This window comes from Platichthys flesus, chromosome 23, assembly GCF_949316205.1.
Source record: "Platichthys flesus chromosome 23, fPlaFle2.1, whole genome shotgun sequence".
Classification (NCBI taxonomy): Eukaryota; Metazoa; Chordata; class Actinopteri; order Pleuronectiformes; family Pleuronectidae; genus Platichthys; species Platichthys flesus.
The window spans coordinates 4,040,378-4,062,159 of record NC_084967.1 but is presented as its reverse complement, the minus strand read 5'-3'; the positions used below and the strand labels follow the sequence as shown (position 1 = coordinate 4,062,159).

Sequence of the window (21,782 nt, the reverse complement as noted above, 5' to 3'; positions counted from 1 at the left end):
TAACTCAACTAGCTTATACATTGTAGCTCTTAAGTACCCCCTCATGTAGTTGCCTAAGTAAAATTCTCACTCACGTGTGTGATACAAACGTAGTTCAGACATTATTTGCATTTTTGACACAAAGTGTTATTCCTTTTTTTTTCCGACACTACCTGAAGGCAGCAGTAGTGAGTTCACGCCCCTCGGACTCTCTTCTCCTCCCACAACGCAGTATGTGGAGTGTGTGGCGTTCAGGCTCAGTGTAGTAGCAGTCAGCAGATCAGTTAATACACGTTCATCTGAAGCCAGGAGACTTTCGCAGCCGGACTTTACCTGCTTTTTAAAATCAGACGCTCAGGTAAGTTGTTATTCTTTACACGTGATACCTCACGATAACATTAAGAATGTTTCAGACGGGTCTACTGAAGATAAATTCAATTCAAATTAACTTTTAGCTTCTTTTATAATCACTTTTAAATGTCGTGTTATTTTTTGTTGAGCGCTAAAACCTTTAAGCAACATCTGTCCTTTATTCACAAGTTGAAAAATTACTGTCTTTACTTTCCCAATCTGAGTTCAGATAAAGTGCAGTTTAGTAAAAAAAAAACTACTTTCAACCATTTAATACTTCAACTTTAGCTGTGAAGGTTTTTAATTCGCTGTTGTTTGGTTAAAAACACAAAACATTGAAAGTTATCAAGCTAAGAAGCGGCAGGTCATAGAAAATGAAGAGTGACGTGTACACATGTTAAGTAAATATAGAACTTTTCCTCTTTTTAGTATACATGCTGTAAATATGTAACACGAACTGTTTTTCTCTGCTTTGTGCTGCAGTGTCATTTACATCTGCGATTGCAGCCAGATTTCACAACTTCAAATCTACTGTCCAGTGTTGACAGCTCCGTGAAAGATGTTGTGGCTTCAGAATGATAGAATTTAAATTTAAAAGACTGTCATCGAATTTCATAGACAAGTGAAGACGGCATTGAATAAGCAACCTTTGGCTGACATGGTGCAGCAGCCTATGATGACGTTGTGAGGGTCAGAGAGGTCACCGACCACAGACAGATGGAATTATGATGTAACAAGAAGCAGGAGAAGAAACAAAGATGTTTTCAATGGATTTAATGCGTCACGAAATATCAGATATAAACTTATTACACGCAGTAATGTGTTCATGAGGATTTCTTTAAAGGTCCAGTGGGTAAGATTTAGATGAAAGGGCTCTATTGGCAGAAATGGAATATAAAATAATCCTGGTAATGTTTTCACTCCTGTGTTTCATTTAATTGTACAAATTGTTTTGTTTTCTTTACCTTTTCTATATAAGTACTTTGTATATACATCAGAAGTGGGTCCTCTCTACGGAGGCCGCCATGTTTTTTTTTACAGTAGCCCAGACTGGACAAACTTAACACCTTTTGAGTTTTGATGACAACTGAAGGCTACTGAAGCCTTTGTCAAAGTTACAGAGTGAGGAGCGGGAATAAGAGCGGCTCAGTTCTCCGTATTCCAAGTCAGTGAACTATCAAACTAATTTTGAAGCTGCTTTTTTGGTCATTCACACAGGTTAAGTAAATTAAAATGTCTCTGGAAGTTGAAATGAAGTGTAGGACTGCTCACTTTAATGTAGACTTTTTCATCACACCCACCCAACCCTTGTGGTTGAAGGGTAAATGTTTCACAGTCTCTAATTCAACCAGGAGGAGGACTTCATGAAGTGTTTTTCTTTTCACTTAAGTTAATAATCCCAGAGTGTTCAATCTCCGAGGTTGGACGTCCCGGCTGCTTCGCTCCTGCGGTGATTCTCAAGGAGAGCAGTGCATCTCAAAAACCGTTAAATGAGTGAGCGTGTAATTACAGACAGACGCGCACGTGAGTCAGGGAGAGACTGGGTGCGTCTCCTGGGCTCACTGCCATAACAGAAGAAGTTACTTCACACTCTGATTTACTCTTATTTACCCCTGTTTGGGCTTTACACCCTGCAGCCACCGCCGCGGCCCGTCAGACAACAGTCAACAAAAGCCTCAAGGCTCGGCGCTTTAAAACATTCCTCTGGGTATTAGCCTGCCCTGTTATTTGGGCTGACCTCCTTTGTGTTTAGTGTGTTTTTCTGTCAGAGTGGTAGTTATGGCCCGGAGCACTGGTTTTCAATTCGAACATGTGCTACTCCGATATCCAGCCAAACAGGTTCTCCAGGCCGATGCAGATTTAACTGTATGGAGAGAGAGACTGCTTTATGCTTTAAATATCTAAATGAAAGCTCTTCAGGTAGTATGATCATTCATATCCACACACAGCTCTACCTGGAGGATGCCGCAGGTTGAGCTGTGTGCGGATATGATTTAAGAATGGTGCTGCCGGAATGAAGTTATGCTCAGCTTCCCAGTCATGCTTCCTTGGTGAATGGGACTGAAGGGATTGGTTTGCTTCCAAAGTTTGGATGAGGACCAAGTAGATCTATGCGTAAATGTCTCACTTCTTTTCTGTGTCTCCCGTTAGGACAACACACACAATGCCAAACTGGGGAGGAGGCAACAAATGCGGCGCGTGCCGTGGGACAGTCTACCACGCCGAGGAAGTGCAGTGTGACGGAAAGAGCTTCCACAAATGCTGTTTCCTCTGCAGTAAGTTCTGCCGTGTGACGAGTAAACAAGAATGACAATGCTTGTGGTTAGGGCAGGATTTGAACTATACACACATCGCTGCCTTCAAAGCATTCCACAGATTTAAATATTACGTCTACGCCAGTGTATTGTTTGTCTCCAGTTAAACAGTGTGAAATGCTATTATTAAATTGAAATGATCTTATTGAAGTGCAAGCAAGAAGGTATATGTGACAATAAGAGCCCTGGCATTGGTTCTGCAATGTACAGAGATGAAGTACTGGAATTGGGTGTAGGAGGCTGAGCCGGACCAATACTTGGTAGAGACTAATTACCAAGATATCAGTTTCATGTACTCTTCATATATTTGAAAATATGAAGACTCTTCGGTTCCCATTCGGTTGAAGAAAACATCTGAGAGCTCAGACTTCAGAAGCCGCTGCCAGCAGTCTGAAAAGTCCTGATGTTAATGAAAGACCTGCCAAGAGCAGATACACCATCCATCTCCACAGATCCCTTGTATTCATAATATATTTAATTGCGTCTGTGTGATGTAACGTCCTCGTTCCAAGCTAGGAAGGCTCTTGAAAGATCATTTAACAGTTATTCTCATATGGGCAAGAATGAGAGCGCTTGGTGAACTTTGCTTCAACTCAGGGCTCATCAGAGAGCCGCTGCTGACATTTCTCTCTCTGGCCATTGTCAGTCTGCTGGATGAGTGGGCGGCCCTGTCCCCGAACCGTCCTTGAAATGTCAGTGAGGATGTTCCGGTGAGGACCCTGCATGGAGAACAGGATTACACTGACACTTTCATTTAGCCGCAATCAAGTGGAGACCAGAGCAGTTTGAGCCACAGAAGATGAGTTTCTTTTTTTTCTTTTACAAAGGGCTGCTTTGTCATACACTCTCACTGAGGAGACGAGGAGAGAGCTGACGTGGCGTCCTCCTTTCTCCTTTGGCGCTCTCTGACATTGTCTGACATTCAACACTTTCCATTTCAGGGTGTAAAAGGCAGCTACAGACAATAGAGACACTTTGTTATACTGAGTTTTTCTGGAGTTTCTAAAAGTCTAAAAAATTCTAAAAAAAGAAAAATATAAAGTTGGGGCTTGAAAAGTCTTAAATATTGTTAAATTTTTTTGTACGTTTAGGTCGATTTTAATTGCCTTTACGTGCATTTAAAAGTTTTAAAGAGAATTTGCGACATTAATAGTTTTGAATGTCTCCATGGTCTGTACTTCTTTCTCAGCGATACAGGTACAGTATTAACACTCTGCAATAAAACTACAAACAAAAACAACATGGAACTGATAAGTACTCGGCTACTTACTCACCTTATCTTCAGTTATGTGTAAGTGATTCTGGGACCCTGACATGCGTCATATATGACGCAGGTCTTAAGATTTCATTTATTGTTGTAAAAAAGTCTTAAATTGAGTTACAAATACTCAGAGATATCAGAACAACTGCAACAAGTGAGGTTGAAGCAATATGAGGATTCAGGAGTCGCACAATTGGGACTCACATGAATCTTCTAACGTGCTCGTGAAAGCCTTTATTTTGAAAGTGTTGGCCACGAGATCAGAGGGACTGGAGCGGAGACACTCTCCCAGCCAGTCGTGTGAAACGTTAGACCGGTGTCAGACGGTCACACAGCACTGACTAGTGTGTGAAGAATTTGTGTACCAGTGTGCAGTCATGAGAAGCTGCAATTCCTTTGTTGTATTTTCCCCTGGTATTGAGTTCTAAGGTTAACGCAAACCTGCTTTTCAAACAGCTACTGCATTCTGCTTGAAGGAATCCAATACAGACGTCAGGAAAACCAGTCAGGATGATACAAATCTGGTTAAGGAAAATGCAGTTTCCCTCTCTGCATGTTAATTTCTTTCTCTAAAGGCTTAAAAAATGTTAACACGCAGTGAGAGTAACAGGGATGTGATAAAGAAATCCCACAGGCTTGTGGCCGACATAAAGTTATTATTCTTGTTTCGTTCGAGATGAAAAATGAAGGGAGGCAACTTCCCAGAGTGTCTTTCCCTGTTTGGATTAAATCTCTCGCCTCTCATCAGAAGGAAAGTTCACGGGATAAAGATCTGTGTGTGGGACTGGAACAGGCCAAACCTCCCAGAGACATGTGTTGGACACACTGCTGGAAGCTTGCAGTTGAAAAATTTAAGAGTACACATTTCCAGCGGCTAACACAATGTTAATTTTCTTCCTGAAACCAGTAAACACTCTTTCTATGCTTTAATTTTTTGGAGTTCTCCGTCTGTCTGTCCCATTCTTGTTAACACGATATCTCTAAAACATCTTGAGGGAATCTTTCAAATTTGGTACAAACTTTTAGTTGGACTCAGGGATGAACAAATCCGGGTCACCGTGACCTCACCAAACCATTTTAATGGTCTTGAAGTCGATGTCTGAGTTGATGTCTCAGGAATACCCCAAGGGAATTTCTTCAAATTAGATACAAAGGTTCATTTGGACTCAAGGATGAACTGATTCGATTTTGATGGTCCCAGGACCAAGAACGTGATACACCAGGAACCCCATGAGGAATATATTTGCATCTGGATGATCCTTTCAGCTTTGGTACAAATTTTCACTAGATTCATAAATGTATTGATTACATTTGGGACAAAACTGTTGTTTTTTTGTCTTTTGACCATATCTTTCTAGACAGCCTTTAGGGGATTTCCTCAAATATTGACCAGTTGTCACTTGGACTTTAATGGTCAAAGGTCAAAGGTCACAGTGACCTCATATGAGTCTTGGAAAAACTGTATAAAGACAGAAACTGGACTGGTTGGCGAAGACGTACAACTGCAGGTCGGCAGCTTTCTGATCATGAGAATGTTCTTTGTTCCTACGTCATCTGACAAGATTACTACAACATTGTCTTTCTTTGTGTCCACAGTGGTCTGCAGGAAGGGCTTAGACAGCACCACACTGGCCATTCATGACCAGGAGATCTACTGCAAGTCGTGCTACGGTAAAAAGTACGGCCCCAAAGGCTACGGCTACGGACAGGGGGCGGGCACGCTCAGCATGGACCGAGGAGAGCGGCTGGGCATCAAACCCGAAGAGTGAGTTGGGCCCGATGCTTTTATGTGCTGAGTGTGGCGTAAATAGATGCTGTGTGGGTGTGTGTTTGACGAAAGCGTGGCGCAGTCACAAACATTGATGAAGTCAATCTGTCACTACTCAACAAGCTGCCGATCAGAGCTGTGTTGACGTTCACTCCAATCCTTACCCTGACCTGAATCGAATTATATCCTACATCTTAAAACCAAGTCAAACTGACGAAAAATGTCCTCTCCTCCCAGAAATGTCCTCTTATAAGGTCCACTAGTGCACAGAAATGCAGATTACTTGTCGTAGCTCAGGTATGTGATGTGTGTGAGCAGCTTGGTGGCCACACACACTTCACAGTTAACATATACAAACAGGAGTTAATGGTTAAATGAAAGCATTATCCAGCCTATTGTCCCGGGTGCGTTCATGTATTCCGTCTGTAACGGTCAGAGAATGATTGTGTTTCTGTTTCAGATCACTGAGCGGGAATGGTTTTTCGGTTTAGGGGGCTGCAGACAGACTACAATACAAATACTTTCAGATAAAAACTCCAAAAAGAGCTGATACGAACACTGGTAAAGTACTACTACTAGATGTAGTACCATTTAAACGTCCCTCCTCCTAGCCTTGTCGAGGTTTTGGTTCTGGAGCCAGTAAACTTATTCCAGGTTTTAGGATGGATTACCAGATGGGAGCATGATCTAAAAATGTATAAAATATAAAAATGGCTACATCAAGATCAGCGATAAAAGATTATTACCTGACTGATACTTGCACAGCAGTCAGATGTCACTTACAGTAAAGATCAGCGGTCCTGACACATGAGATCAACAAGGCTCAAATGGCCCCGGTTTAAAGATGTCAAACAGTTTTGCTCTGTTTCCCACTGACTGAACCACAGGGTTTTGAGAGAGGAAGGAAACCTTGACGGGAATATTGGCAGTCGGCCTCTTGATCAAATCCAGCTGCAGCTGTAACTCCAGCAGAAAAGCCAAAGCTGATCTCCGAAATATTTAATATGTTTCAACTTTGTAATGTTAATACATCATCTTTCAGCAGCTTGTAGGCGACTGTATTTTCTGCACCCACCTCTGAGACCCAAGAGTGTTTAATTGCAAGTTTGTCACTTTGTGGGCACCAAGAAACAAACAGAAAATCCACAGCTCCTCCCGCACACACACCCACACGTACCCACAAGGTTTATTCCTGCCCCAGATGTCGGATGACTGTAGTTGTCAAAGAGTTCATTATGTGACCAGCAGGATCACCGTCTTCTCAGTGTTTGGCCACAAAGGCCTTCATTCAGGGGCCACTGGGGCGGCCAGTCACCCTCCGATAAGCACCGCTGTGGGGCCCCAGGATGCCCTGCTCCCTTTCCCACCACTGGCCAAGTCACAAGAGGAGGGGAAGAGGTTGTGTCGCTTTAAGAAAATTCTGACGATGGTTAATATTGGAGTTTGTGTCAGTCGACATTATTGAAGCATAAGTTATTGTTTAACCGACACTGAGGTCTTTTTTAGAGATGTTGCAATGTGGGGTCATACTTCATTCAATATGTCAATTCATTGATACTTTTTGAAGAAAATAGGTTTTGGCATTAGACAACTTTGAGAATATTTAACCTCTTTGAGCCTTAAAATGCCAATGTTTTATTTCCCTGCAGAGGAAGAATTAATAAATGTTTCATCTCACTTTAAGCCCTTTAATTCATAGAACAATAAAGAGCTGAATTAACGTTTTATTAGTAAACAATCAGTCATTTCCTCATTTGCCGGTTTCTTTTGTCCTAGGACGCCGACTCACAGACCCACCACCAATCCCAACCCGTCCAAGTTTGCCCAAAAGTTTGGAGGTTCAGAGAAATGTGCGCGATGTGGAGACTCTGTCTACGCAGCTGAGAAGATCATGGGGGCGGGCAAGGTGAGAGGTTCATCTGAAGCTTCTTCTGAATACAAGACTATGTTTAATACATTTAACAGCTTCATATATTAACAATAGATCAATTAACTACAGGAGTTATTGTTCAATATGGATGAAGCTGCTGATTGTGCTTCTTCCGGCTGCACCTCGGCAAACATGCTGCATTTAGGAGGCAGCATAATAGTGGCAGTGTGTGCCTAACCTGCCTGGCAGGGTTGGATCGGTCACTCAACATGCTCTACACACACAACCCATTGTTCAGGGTTTGGAGGGTGTGGATCTCATTTTTACGAGGTAGAGAAAGAGAGTTCTTTGTTTCCCACACTATGGTCCCAGTTCAGGACATAATGCAGGGTACTGGTCAGTTTAGGCTCCTCATCTGAGCAGTTAACCAATCATCAGAGCTTCCTGGTAACTGAATCGAATTGTAAAACCCCAAATACTAAAGAGTATGTTGAGGGGTTAATGCCTTTATAGTATATACATTGCGAAAGTTTGAAAAACTAAGACAAAGCGCAAATGAAAATATACGGAAATGTTCAAATTGTGAAAACATGCAAGTTAACACCTTAAGATTATAACTTTGTCCACGATACTTAAAAAAGAAAAAGAAAAGAAAATGTGAGTGTGTGGCATTTTTGCTTGGTAAATTACTAAAATTATGAATCGATAATATTTGACTGTTCACTTCATCAACTACCTCATTTATTTTATGAGTGAGATGTCACAGCAGAGCCAGACAGACGTGTTTGCAGAGTAGAAAACCCTCTGGACGGCGTCTCGCTGTCTGGCAGTTTCAAATTGTGATGTGTGTCAAGATATGAGCCAACGCTTCATTCGGCTTTCACTCGATCAGCCAAGTTCCAGAAGTGACGTCTCTTGGCTCAGGTGAGGATTCAGGAGATCGTCTTGACAACACGGAGAGAGACAGGCTGGGTGCCCGGCGCTCCATTTCACATCACAGACTAGAACAAATGTGTTACTACGACTTACGCTGCTGCAGGGTGAACTTAACGGGGTTATAACGAAACCTTTGATCGTGAAGTGTGTATTAATCATCACAGAACTATCATTACACAACGATTTAGCATGTGACAGGAATCAAACCTCGAAGGCCACAGGACCACGGTCCACATCGCAAAAAACCACAGGGAGGAAACTTAAGTAACCGAATTGAACGCACGTGTTTTTGTTTAACAGCGCCGAACCACATGCAGGAGGTTCGGTGCAGCGTCTCCTTATGAGTTAACACAAAACCCTGTTTCTTTCTGATCGAAGCTGTGCGGACACCGGGCTCCTGGCAGATGTTGTGGACACACAGATTTACGGGCAGTTGAAGCTGTGAAGCTCGCACTGTAATTGAGATCTGTTGGCTCCTCGTTTCATCCTTAAAGCCTCAGTGTGGCTGCTTGCGTGAAAACAACGTCCACAGGGAAGCACAGATTTGTGTTCCCTCTAAAAGAAAATTGGGGTGGACCATTCCCCCCCCCCCGTCGCCCGTGCACATGTGGGTTCACACACGTGCTGATTTATAGAGGGTGATGTCACTGGGTCGGGCAGGAGCTGTTAATGTGTTTCCTAATGGGAGCAAGTCTATTTGTGGCTCCACTGACTCTCAAACGCAACCTGTAATTTTCTGAATAAACAAGATGTTGTCTGCCACTGTACATTAACATCCTTTCTCTTTCGTAGCCCTGGCACAAGAACTGCTTCCGCTGCGCGAAATGTGGAAAGAGCCTGGAGTCGACCACCCAGACGGAGAAAGACGGAGAAATCTACTGCAAAGGTGAGGAGAAGCTAAACACGTGCAGTGTGTTCCTTTTTACGACAACGCTGTAACAAAATGTTTCTGGTCGAGGCTTTGATTTCCTGATGGATCTCTGCCATCGCTGAGATTTCACAGAGCCGTAAAGAACAACGTGTAAAAGAGCATTAGCTGTAGCCAACACTCGCGCTGGCAAAACACAAGAGGGGAATAAATCAACTACTTGAAAACAGATAAACATCCATTAAGTTTCCAGATTCATCCATTTAAAACATGACATGTGGGCAGATGGAAGATTTAAAATGACTAATTCTTCCAAGGGACATACATGAGGGGGTCCCTAGGGATATCGCCAGTGGGTAATAATTTACTGAATTTGGGTGTCTGTGGCTCAGGAGGTAGAGAGGGTCCTCCACTTGCCTGGAAGTTGGTTGTTCGAGCCCTGGCTTCAACAGGCTGCATTCCAAAATGTCCTTGGGCAAGATAATGACCCCCAAATTTGGAACCTCCTGTCTAACACGTCGATCCAAAATCTGCTAGGGGCTTATTTTTCAGCTTTTTATCTTTAATCTGTCGCATAGCTTCACGGCACAAAGTCAGGTGACCCCTCAACATGTCATCTGGTGCCATCAGGTTTTAGTTTCTCCAATTCTTTGGTTTATGCTCAAAAAGCAACAAAACTATACTTAATTCCAGCCTCAGTATCAGAGCATTGTCCTTGTGAACATGCAAACGCACCAACTGGGAACATGCTGATGTCATGTGAGTGAGACATCTGCCAGGTACCATCTATTTTGCACTCGCTTCTTCAACCAGGAAGTATTCGCAATAAATACAACACATGGATCAAGTGAAGGGTTGTGTATTATCAGGTGATCTTAAACACGGCGGCTCTTAAAGCTAGGCTGCCATTGACAAATGCTGTGATTGTAACAAACCTAGAGAACACGTTTTAGAGATTGTTGGACTCACTGCGTCCTGTATGAGGATGACTTCCTGTTTGGTGGGTGTGTGTGTGTGTGTGGGGGGTTGGATGGACGGACGACAGCGGCCTTGTCGACAGGTGTCAGTTCCAGATGTGGACAGGAACTGTGCCACTTCCTGTCCACATCTGCAGCCTGACCTCCGCGGTGATTTCACCCTCTCCTCATCAACATGGCAGGACAGGATGGCTTGGCCGTACACGTACACACACACACACACACACAGATAAACACACAAACACACACACACAGGCAGATGGATGCTTGCTGAGCGTCATAATGAAACCATGTGCTGATGAGCAGGAATGTTGCTTCTCGGCCTCTATACCCAACACAGGCCAAACTCTGCCGCTGCTGCTATCAATCAGTGGTTTTGTCTCCGTCCTCTCCGAGACATCCCGACTCTGTCTGCTGGATATTGTTACTCATCATGGACATTTTTGAAGACGGATGCCGCCAGCGGACCTGTGCTCTGCAGCAGAAACTAAATCCAGGCGGGATTTAAAGAGAGAGTGAAAAATTCCACATTTCATTGTCTGACCACCATCTGAGCTGTGAGCGCGTTTCAAACGTATCACGCTGGTGTGAGATAAACAGCTGAGGGTGGGAGCTGGGAAACTGGTTTTCTGTCTTCAGCTCCTGCCAGTTGAATGACCTACACGCACACACACACACACACATAGGGGTTGTCACGATGACACCCCTGCTCAGTTTGACCGTAGACACAGGAAGTGCAGGGGAATTTAACTGGGAGACATTTTGACCCGTCACAGTGGGAAAAGGAACAAGTGTATATATCGTGAAATCAATTATGGCTGAATTCCTTTTCGCTGCTTCATTTCTTGAGTCGCCATCTCGACTTCCTACTGTGATCAATTTAAAGAGCTTCGGCAAGAGACTCCTGCTGCTCTGAGAAACTACTGACTTTAAGTGTGACTGACTAAGGGCGGAGATATAGTTACTTTTAGAAGCAGGCATCGTGGACTTCCTCAGAAATTCATGCTACTAAGTCACAAGATGCATTAAACCAATGATTGGTCAGGGCTGTTCATGATCTCCAGTTAATTTATAGGTTCTGTACAGCCCGAACTCCGTGGTGGGGCCTCTAGTTGAATACTCATATTACACTTCACAGCAAGCACAGGAACAATCGCACTCCCAATGCATTTGGTCGTCTATGCAAACATGTGGCTAAACAGCAAGTAGATCAACGGCCTGAAGGTTGAAGGGACATTTCAACCAAAACACAATAAATGTCCTTGTCATCATCAGTGTAGATTTAGTAATATTATTTTACCACCTAATCACACTCAAGGAGTAGAAAACACTACCATGGACTCATTAACCATGAATCCGTCTCCTTATAACGCATTAAACTTGCCGTTTTATTTCTAGATTTAAAATAATCATTAGTGAAGTTGACATCTGCATCTATAATCTCATTTTAATCCTTTCCTCCCTTTCCCTCCACAGCGTGCTACGCCAAGAACTTCGGGCCCAAGGGCTTCGGTTACGGCCAGGGAGCCGGAGCTCTGGTTCACGCTCAGTGATGAAGCTGCAGCGGATCCCTCAGACAGAACATCTCACCCTCACACATTCCTCCGTGCTACTCCCGACTTTGTCACTCTGTGTTTTCTACCCTCCGTGCTCCGGCGCTGACAGGGCGAAATAAATAACATTTACAAACCAAACCACCATTTCACATTTGACTGTATTTTATTATTAAAGCCATTAAAACTGAACCATGCCCATATGTTTACATCTGAAGCGGAGTTACAGTGATGTCTGAAGGTGGGCAGAGAGGCACTGGAGATGATTATGTGCTTTATCTTTTTTTTTTCCTTTTCTCTTTCTTTATTCCACATGATGAGGCGAGAGGGTAGCAGGGACGGGTTTGCTGGAAGAACTAGTGAGGACTGAAATGGCTTTGAGTTGTTGATGAGTGGGGTGGGGGGGGGGGGGGTAAACACCATTTACCTCCTGTCACTTGAAAAGGCATCATCAGACACATAAGTGGCTAATTCCTGGGAGCATGTTCCACTGATATGAGATCTGAACAGCCGGCTCGTGATGTCGGACCTTTTAAAGCTCACGAATTGCGGCTGCTGCGTGGCATCTTTGTCGGGCAGTGGTTTGTATGGTGGTGGGAGTGAAATGATGACACACACACACACACACAAACACACACTGTCCCCTTCTGATGATGCAAACATGAGGCCCAAAAAGTTTGGGAAGCCTTAATATAATATAACCTCCCTCTATCCTTAAAACTATTGCATGGTCACATTTCAGCTTTTAGAAAACAAACCCCAAAAAATGGAGTCTGCCTTAGTTCTCTACTGTCTTTGCTTTACAATTTGTACATCCAGTGGTATAACAGACCCAGCAATATATGACAATAAAAAAAAACAACTTTTAGGATGACTACAGAGTCCACAAGCATGGAACATTCAAATATATTACACACTTGCACAGGAGGGCCCGACTGGAGATCTGGCCGCCCTGAAAGACGACTTCCACTAAACACACTGGATTTGAGAGAAAGAACAGGAAAAAAAAAAAAAAAAAAACGGACAAATGGATGAAACGCAGAAAAGTACTTGCAAATACTTCACATTCACTATATACAGACACGTGGCTTGCCGGGCTGACACCATGGTGATGAGAATGGGTCGGATTGACACAGCGGGGGGGGGGGGGGGGGGGAGCAGCGAGAGCCCAGCTGTCCCAGGCATCGTACATGCAGTGGAAATTTGGGGGTTAAAATGCCTATAGACAGCAGTGTCAGACATCACTAAAAGCTACAGTCATACACTTGGAGTACAGTCACTTTGTTTTCTTTCTTTCCCTTTAGTTGGAAGAAATCCCACAAACTGAAGAAAAAATAAAAAATCCAGGGGCACCCTCGACTAACACTGACGGGAAGAAAAAATGTCATTTATGTACAGATGCACATTCTTTACATTTCAGTCCATCCTGCTGCTGCTGCTGCTGCTGATGATGATGATGTTGCGGAGCTGACCACTGGGGGGGGGGGGGTCCAGACAGGAAGAGTTGCGAGGGCGGCCATGTCTGTTGGGCCCCTTGTCTTCCTCACTGTAAACAAAGGGAGCTGCTGGGCCTTTCTGTTCAGTAACGGCAAAAAAAAAAACCCAAACAACTAAAAAATAAAAAATAAAATCAGTGCAATGTTGTAGGCAGACAAAAAAACACCAAAACAAATAAGACTTTACAGCATCTTGAGAAAAACACATGGAATGAACCATTTACATAAACTCATCCATCTTTCTGCTGCTCTCTCCTTTCTCCTCGTCTCTGCTGTTAATAAATACACTCGCTCTACCTGCCTGTGGAGTTTCCATGATCAACAGCCACAGGTGATTCTTTAATAATTCTTCTCATAAAAACCTATTCAGCTAAAATAATGTGAAATGTTAAAACGATGGAGGCTAGAGGATAGTTACTTTATCTATAAATAGTTTTAAAATAAATATACCTGTATCACATTGTCTGTAGGATATCTTCTGTCACTTTACAGGGATTTTCAGCTGGAGAAATCCCAGTTCTTGCGTTTAATCCTGCTCTAATACTGCATAACAACTGTCTCCAGATTATTGAATAGCAAAAGAAATCCTATATCTTCTAAAGATTTGTCTCCAGCTGTTGCAGCTTTGTTTGAGCAGGTGAGAAGTGGGACTCCTCCAGCGGCCCCGCCTGTAACCCAACGCTTTCCTCTGATAAGATCAACAATGTTGGCAAATCCTCATCAGCTCCACACACAAACCATCACGGTGCAAAAATCAAGCCGTTACAAAGACATTCCCTTATCTCTATCATACTGAGAAACAAATACATGATTTAAAAAACAAAACAAAAAACAAGAGCAACTTTACTTTAGCCACCAAAGTTAATTCTCACAGGAACGCCAGGGTTCCTGAAACAATCAAAAACCGGAAATACATACAGGGCACATCAACAGGGACACGATAAATAAGGGTTTAAAGTGGGAAAGGAGGGGGGAAAGAGCGATACTGCCACTTCATGGCGCTGCTGTCCCTGCAGCATGGCATCTCCAGTTCAAACAGAAGAGCTTTTATTTTGTAATTCCTTGCGTCCGTCTTCCTCCCTCCCCTCCGCTCGTGTCTGGCAGCATCACACCGTCCAAAGGGCTTCGGGAGGGGAGGCGAAGCGGAGGAGCGCTGGATAGCGGTGAAGGTACGGTAATGGCGTCTGATGTTGTAGAATAGTAGTAGTAGTATTAATAGTTGTAACGGTGGTGGTGCGGGCAGAGAGGGGGGGGGTGGCTGTGGTGTTGCCCTGTAACAGCATGCGAGTCCTGGCTGATAATTTTTTTTCTTTTTCCCCAAAGTGTTTTGATCGGTGAGGGAGAGATGGTCCAAAAAAAAACAGCAAGCGCTCCCGAGAACAGCATCACTTCGATATAATCGCAACTGTGAGGGTGGGGAAGGGAAGAGGAGGGGGGGAGCAATCCTTCAAAGCTATTCATCCGTCCAGCCGCACTCAACTTCCACTTGCCCCCCCTATTGCCTCCTTCCTCTCCGGCATCGTCCTCTTCCTCTGTCTACACCAGCTGGTAGCCCGAGCCAGACGTCTGGTCGTATTCTATTGTGTACTGCGTGGTCCAGTCCACCGCCACGGGCCGGATCAGACCACAGCAGCGGATCTCAAAGAAATCGATTAGGTTCCGGATGCACCCATGGCTGTAGAGAGACAGACAGAAAGAGAGAGAGAGAAGGGAGTGGCTTCAGTTAGTGGCAACAGTGTCAAGACTCTTCCAGAAGTGTTATTCTGCAAAAACAACCGATGGCCTCACAATGGACCTTTGGTTCAGATATAATAGTTTTAAATGTAAATTACTGAAGAAAAGTGACACAGTCATCTGGTACCTTGCACAGAGTTTGGTCAAAACTGTGGCCGGACAAATTAGAATATGATGGCCTAGAAACATCTAACTTGTTACCAGTAAGAGACTCAGATGTAAAAGATTTTCATTAAATTATTGAACATGGTTTGATCACCAGTGTTTTTTTCCTCATTTGGGCGAGGCGACCCTTTAATGTTATTCCTGAAGCCCTGCTGAGATCCAGACTCTCAGTTCTCTGTAGCCAACAAATAACAGAGGAGCATTTACTTGAATGGGCTTTCGATGGACGTGGCGGTGACTTTAAAGTGCTTGTATCTCCGAGCGTTCATCCTCTCGTTGGTGGTGATTCCCAGAGCAGCGATCTGACAAGAGGGAAACGCAAACATCACAGAAAAATCGATTAAAATCCAAACTGGTCCGAGATTATAACACTGATATTGAGGTAGCTGGACTCAGAAGCAGAAAAAGTGAATTCGGACCTGGTAGAGCTGACACATGATGAGCACCGCCACCCACATGAAGTGGAAGATGCTGTTGAGGAACATCCAGAACATCCAGGGGGAGCAGGAGGCGATCTGGGTCAGATAGAGCCAGAAGCCATCCTTGGCGTAATTGGTGGCACAGTGGATCCTCCAGTCTGAGGGCAGAGAAGATGAAGTAAAGAGGTTAGCAGAGGAGCAGGAAGATGTATGTGTTATGCTGATGTAAGGAATAAAAGAAAAGGCCTTTTGGACTCACAGGAGATGCAGCCGTAAATCATCCAGCAGATCATGCAGAGCAGGAAGAACAGGTAACCCATGAAGTAGCGGTGATTCCCACTTCCTGCAGAGGAAAGGACACAAATTTTTTTTTATTCAAATACACTTTTGCTTTGAGCCGAATGCTAACATGCTAATCGGTTTGTTCACAATTTTGGTTTCATTTATACACTGTATGTAAAGATGGACGACCTGATTGCTCCTCTAAAGTGGCTGGTCGCAGTAAGCTATAAACCCCGCCTCCTCTATGTTAGTGGATAGGACATCGACCAAAAATGTAAGTGAACTAAAGGTAAACTGGAGTACCAAAGGACTAACTAGAGGACGCATTGGATACATTTCCCTCAGAGATTGTTTCTGTCAAAATGTGGAATACTTTGTTTTCATTTCTGGATAGTGGGAGGAGGTGGAGACACAATGTCTATCTTTATACACCATCTTCCAATATCAGTAGCAGAGGGAGGATGGGTAAAAAAAAAAGGCGACACAGCCAACAACAGAACCAAATCTCTGCGCTAGCATGGTCAACAAGAATTAGCGCTATGAACTCGGAACGGAATGGACAGAAGGAAAACTTGAAATGATAGTATGCGTCTGGCCCAGCATTTAATACTGGTACAATGGAGTAACTGTTAAATGTATCTTGTCATGGAATGGTTTGCAAATTAGGCCTTTTACAGTCGTAGAGGTAACAAGACATCTGCGGACTTGATAGGGTGATTGCTTGTCACAGATACTCATTGCCTTCACCTGCAACATAGACCAGGTCGTCTATTAACTCATAAAGAGGCCTTATGAGGGAACATAACATCATGATATTATCTGTTGAGACAGTCAATACACCTGCTATAGATTTACCCTCTAAACTACATGCAGTACAAGGAAAGCTCACCCGAACCGCATCATAAACTGCTTCCGATGTTTGAACACATCTTAAAAGCTTTTTGTGTCACTTTTTTTACTGGACCGTTGTCCCAGTGGTCATGAGGCCAAACGTTTTGTTTGTTCAGACAGTTTCCTCACTTTTAAAGCTTCATCCTGACCAACAGAAGAATGGAAGTGCTACAGGACCCCTGCCCGCCTTCCTTCCACAAATGTCTCCAGAGTCCAGACATCATACCTCCCCACACACACACATTCACGCTAGTACTTCTATTTGTGTAAGGACACTCACAGACAAAACGATTTTCCTTGCCCTTAACACAAACCCTAACCATCACAAATAAAACACAGCTTTCCCCAAAATGATCTCACTGGAAGGCCTAATAAAGAAAGTACATACACTTCACTTTCCAACGGATGAAGGACATAATTGAATAATTCTCCACTGCATTCAGCTTCTGTCATTACTCAGGGTTTTAAGGATGTGGTCTTTTTTAAGTCCCACTGGAGGTTTTTATGTCCTAAAGGTTTAATTTTTACAATCAAGAAGATCAAAATATTTTTTTCCCTCATCTCCAAGTTTTCCCTCAGCTCTTCTTTGTTGTGCATAAAAAACTGAACAAAGTCAGAGCAGAGCCTTTAGTGAGGACTTGTGTTGCTAAGGGAAATCTATAGCTCTGAAACAATAGAGTCAAAACTCTCCACCTGAGGAGGAAAACTAGGAGCAGCTGGTTGTTGGGAAGTGAATGTGTTGCTGTGGTTTTTGACATGCTCATAAATCTGCAGTGGTGTACGCCGACGTACCGACACAGTTCCCCACCCAAGGGCAGTGGTGGTCGAACTTGGCGATGCAGCGGTTGCAAACGGCACAGTGTTTGGACCTGATAGGCTTCCGTATCTGTGAAGAAACACAAACAAGAAATACTTAAAATGAAGAGCCTGCTTTTTGACATAATCCCTCATATGCATTATCAATTTCTGTGGGGGAGGGAGGAAGGAGATAGACTTTACCAAGCAGGTGCTGCAGAATATGCTCAGATCCAGGCTGCCTGTCTCTGCCAGCTCCACGATCGTCTGGAGCGAACAAACGAGAATAAAGAGCAGGATTTAGGAAAAAAATGAAGGGAAAAAAAAAAAAGATGAAGAGAAAGACATGGCAGAAAAATGAATCAACAACTGAGAAACTCATCTCGCTGAGGTCTGTTTGGCAGAGCAACAAAAGACCTACTGACAGTGCACAGGCTGAAGCTAGGGTTTCCAGCTGGATGATCACTCTGGAAAGTTGGCTGATTCACGGTGAACTGGGACAAAGGCCACTATGATACTTACAGTATGACTCACTTGTGTGTGCGTTTTCTTTTTTAAAAGGCAATATACCTTGAACAGGATTTATCTAATCTGTGCAAATGAGACAGTTGCTCCTCATGTGTGTTTTTTATCATCTTGTTTTTACAGCTCGTCTCTGTGCAAATAAACTGAAGTTAGAAAGCTCCTTATGTGCATGTGTCAAAGGAAAACAAGAGGTGGAAGGAGATCCCCTGCAGCGGAGGGAAGACTTTGAAGCTTTTGATCGGAGGGGGCAGACTAGCCTGCACAGTGCTAACAATGCAGGGTAAATTTAGCTCATCATCAATCACAGGACAATCGGGTCCTGGTAAGACGCTGAGTCCCTGTCGTTGTTGATCAGAGTGAGATAATGAGGGACGGAGGCCAGAGGAGGGTGCAGAGAGGGACGACCACTGTGGGCAGCGGACCAGAGAACCCACCGGGCAAATGTTCACAGCTCAATTAACATCACACGTGACATAAGAAAACAGTGTGGACATTTTTTTACATGCGAGTTTGAAAAAAAACACCAAAGAAGTCATAGTGATCACAAAGTATAACTCAACCTTTTTCTTCTGCTCCTCTGACGCTTTTATTATTCCTGGGTCCGACTTCCAAGACTTTCCAAAGTTGTAGAACAGAAACAGGGTGTTTATCAGGAAGGGCAGGTGGACGGTGGCAAAAGGTAGATGTGCAGCGAGGTTAAGGAAGATGGTGGACAAACAGCTGTTCTCTGAACACTTTTAGTTTGTTACTTTCATCACACGAAACTTCAAATCATCTTCAAAAACACTGCTGCTAATACTTCTACTGGACTGACTTCTTTGAAGCTTTAATCACATCTTGATGAATTTACAGGAACACACTTAGACTGTAGTTTGAACGATTACAAATCTGTATATTTATACTATAACCAGTTACTATCTCATAATGGGAACACAGCAGGCCCATGCCAACCAATGAGTACTCAGTAGTCATTACTAAGTTACGACATCAGTGCTCAACATTCATGGGTAGGATCACGTCCACCTCCTCATTGTGATTTCAATTACACACCTGTTTACATCCGGTTATGATGCTATCGTGTTGATTAAATCTGTTCAGACTTTTCAGCACCTGCCAAAAAACACAAAACCTCTTCTGTGGTCGTTCCTGCAACAGTAGGTGTGTCCAGTTCCACATGATGACAAACTCACACCAACACCTGCTGTTGCTTCTCGTAAATACTCAGCTGACGTCAGCCGAACATGACAAAAACTTGTGTGTTTAGTCAAGTTTTTTGGTGTATTTTACTACAATTACCGTCAAAGTGAGTCAGGGATTCTCCTCATAACAACATGACGAACAGACAGACTGTCTGAACTCGACTCACCGTGTCAAGGAGGGATCTTTTCAGTCTGTCACAACAGCTCAACATGACTTCCTTCCATGAATACACACAAGACACCATAAAGCATTCCTGCTTCCACAGAGGAAAGGCTGTTCTTATATATATATATATATATATATATATATATAGATATTCTTTGTTACACAAACACTGCTTGTGTGAACATGTTTCATAGTCAATGTGTAAATGTAAGGGAGGAAGGTTCAAATGTGCACATCAATTTTAACACACATAACAGACATGCGAATGCTAAGTTATGGAAAAAAAAATGTGTGGGTTCAACAGCCTGGTGTCTAACCATGGAGAGATAAGATAATATGTTGTGACAGCTGTGGATTAACCTAAGTACAGTCAGTAGTGCGTGTGTGTGTCTGTGTGTTTCCCAGAGGAAACCAGCCGAATGACACACACTGCAAAAGCATCAACACTTGCTAACGGGTGACTCAACATTTCAATTTGTAAGGCAAAACTATGAGTCAATCATCATGATAGGATCCAAAATATAACAAATCAAGAGCCATATTGTGTGAAATGAAGTGTTGCGTGAGACAGTGTTCGGTCAAACATGCTGAATAAAGACACTGCTGCATGTTGAAAGCATTTAAGTGTCAGTGGAAGGCAGCAAATGACTGACATAAAAGGGTTTTACTTCATCCCTGTCAAAAAAAGTTTAAAAAGGCATTTTACATATGATTTGATTTGATTTTATTTGGACATGGACATGACAATGTCATTGGACGAACCAGATGCATCGTTTACAGTGTATTAGCATAAATGCTAGTTTACAACACCTGTCCACAGGAGGCTTTTTGGTTTGTCCACTAACTTTATGGGAGTGCAATATTTCTTTGCTAGTAATCCTCCCAAAGAAGCTTCCACACTGTTAAGCTTCCATTTTTGGCCGACGTGTTGCATAAATGTGTTTGGATCATATTCCAGACTTAAAATTAAACAGGTTATTACAAAGTGAAAAAAACAAAACAACTTCAACTTAAAAGGGTACCAACTCAAAACGCCATTAAAACAACAACAAGTTTTGTTGACTCTGTGATTAAACGATCGCCAACAAATAACCACAGAGGTTACTGTTGTTTTTCCAAAAGCAAAGGGGATTTTGAAAATGGCCACAGTCTATGTTAGTTTGTTAGGATCCCCATTAGCTCCAGCACTGCAGCATTAATTCTTCCTGGGGTCCGCAACACAATGGTGGGAGAATGCTTTCCTGAAATGTGTGCGCAGAGGCAGCCTTCTGAGATCAGCTTTGTCAAAACACACTTGATGTTTAAACCAACACCGACAGAACAACAACAGATGACCGAATAAATCCTTTGAAGCTGAAGCAAAGGTTTGCAGCCCTCGAGGTGCGTTGGGAAATCAGCTACTAGTAACCATAGATATATATATATATATATACGTTCGACTCCGTTGGCCGAGACATCTAGACTTTATATATATCTATGCTAGTAACTGTGAGACACTGCAGGCACAGAAATGACATGCCTAAACAACTACTGTGGTTTGTTACTGACAAGGAACCAGACCACTGAGCTTCTGTGGTCATCCCTGCAGCGCAGTTATGATTTCATTCATAAGCGAGAAGCTTCTACACATCCCTGAGGCCCAAATGGAGATTGATCTTCTAAAGTAACTCCATCAAGAAGAGGCGGTTGACAGATCACCCGTCTGAAATGACCTGATAAGTAAGGAGCTCACTGGAGTGCCTCATTGGTCTAGTAATTCAACGACCAGTGGAGTGGCAGAGGTTGAGCCAGGGTTGCATGAAACTCGTCAGACAAATGGTTTAAGTGGGACAGAGAGTCAGCGCCTTCCCATTAGTATCCACTTATCTGTTGAAGGGCTGCAATGTACGCAAACATTTTGGCTCATTCCCAGTTCAGTATACTGATAACGGAAAAAGGATGGTGTATAAAACTGTTATGGTATGTAGGCACTGTGGGAAAATAAAAAATATGGTATTGGCAATACATCTAGCATGGCCACACATTTGAAGCTACATCATCCTGACACCCGGCACATAAGACCAATGATTCCCACACAGTTGATCCGGTCTGTGGCCATACCACAGGGGCACATGCACGCGCAACAGTGCCTGAATGACAGGTACACAGACTACTTCTCGTGTGTGAGACAACTGCATGGCATGCCATTCCTGCGTACGCACAGCTCCAGCCGAAACTATGATGTCTGAGTGC

At 43.3% G+C, this 21,782-nt stretch overlaps 2 protein-coding genes across 2 annotated transcripts in view; one reads left to right on the top strand and one right to left on the bottom strand.

The window, feature by feature from the left end:
- The first annotated feature begins 186 nt into the window (after positions 1 to 186).
- Positions 187 to 12,070, top strand: csrp2 (cysteine and glycine-rich protein 2). Its single transcript, XM_062382672.1, has 6 exons — positions 187 to 337; positions 2,482 to 2,606; positions 5,503 to 5,671; positions 7,451 to 7,580; positions 9,273 to 9,366; positions 11,802 to 12,070. The coding sequence occupies exons 2-6, from the start codon at positions 2,495 to 2,497 to the stop codon at positions 11,876 to 11,878; spliced, it is 582 nt and encodes a 193-aa protein (XP_062238656.1). The 5' UTR covers positions 187 to 337; positions 2,482 to 2,494; the 3' UTR covers positions 11,879 to 12,070.
- zdhhc17 (zinc finger DHHC-type palmitoyltransferase 17) overlaps positions 12,026 to 21,782 on the bottom strand; it is a 28,435-nt gene continuing 18,678 nt past the window's right edge. The window contains exons 11-17 of the mRNA XM_062382671.1: positions 18,746 to 18,870; positions 17,865 to 17,927; positions 17,658 to 17,751; positions 15,952 to 16,035; positions 15,693 to 15,850; positions 15,481 to 15,575; positions 12,026 to 15,049 (exon numbers count right to left, since the gene is read on the bottom strand). Of these exons, the coding sequence (XP_062238655.1) occupies positions 14,911 to 15,049; positions 15,481 to 15,575; positions 15,693 to 15,850; positions 15,952 to 16,035; positions 17,658 to 17,751; positions 17,865 to 17,927; positions 18,746 to 18,870 (758 nt within the window). The 3' untranslated portion in view covers positions 12,026 to 14,910. The remainder of the gene's footprint in view (positions 15,050 to 15,480; positions 15,576 to 15,692; positions 15,851 to 15,951; positions 16,036 to 17,657; positions 17,752 to 17,864; positions 17,928 to 18,745; positions 18,871 to 21,782) is intronic.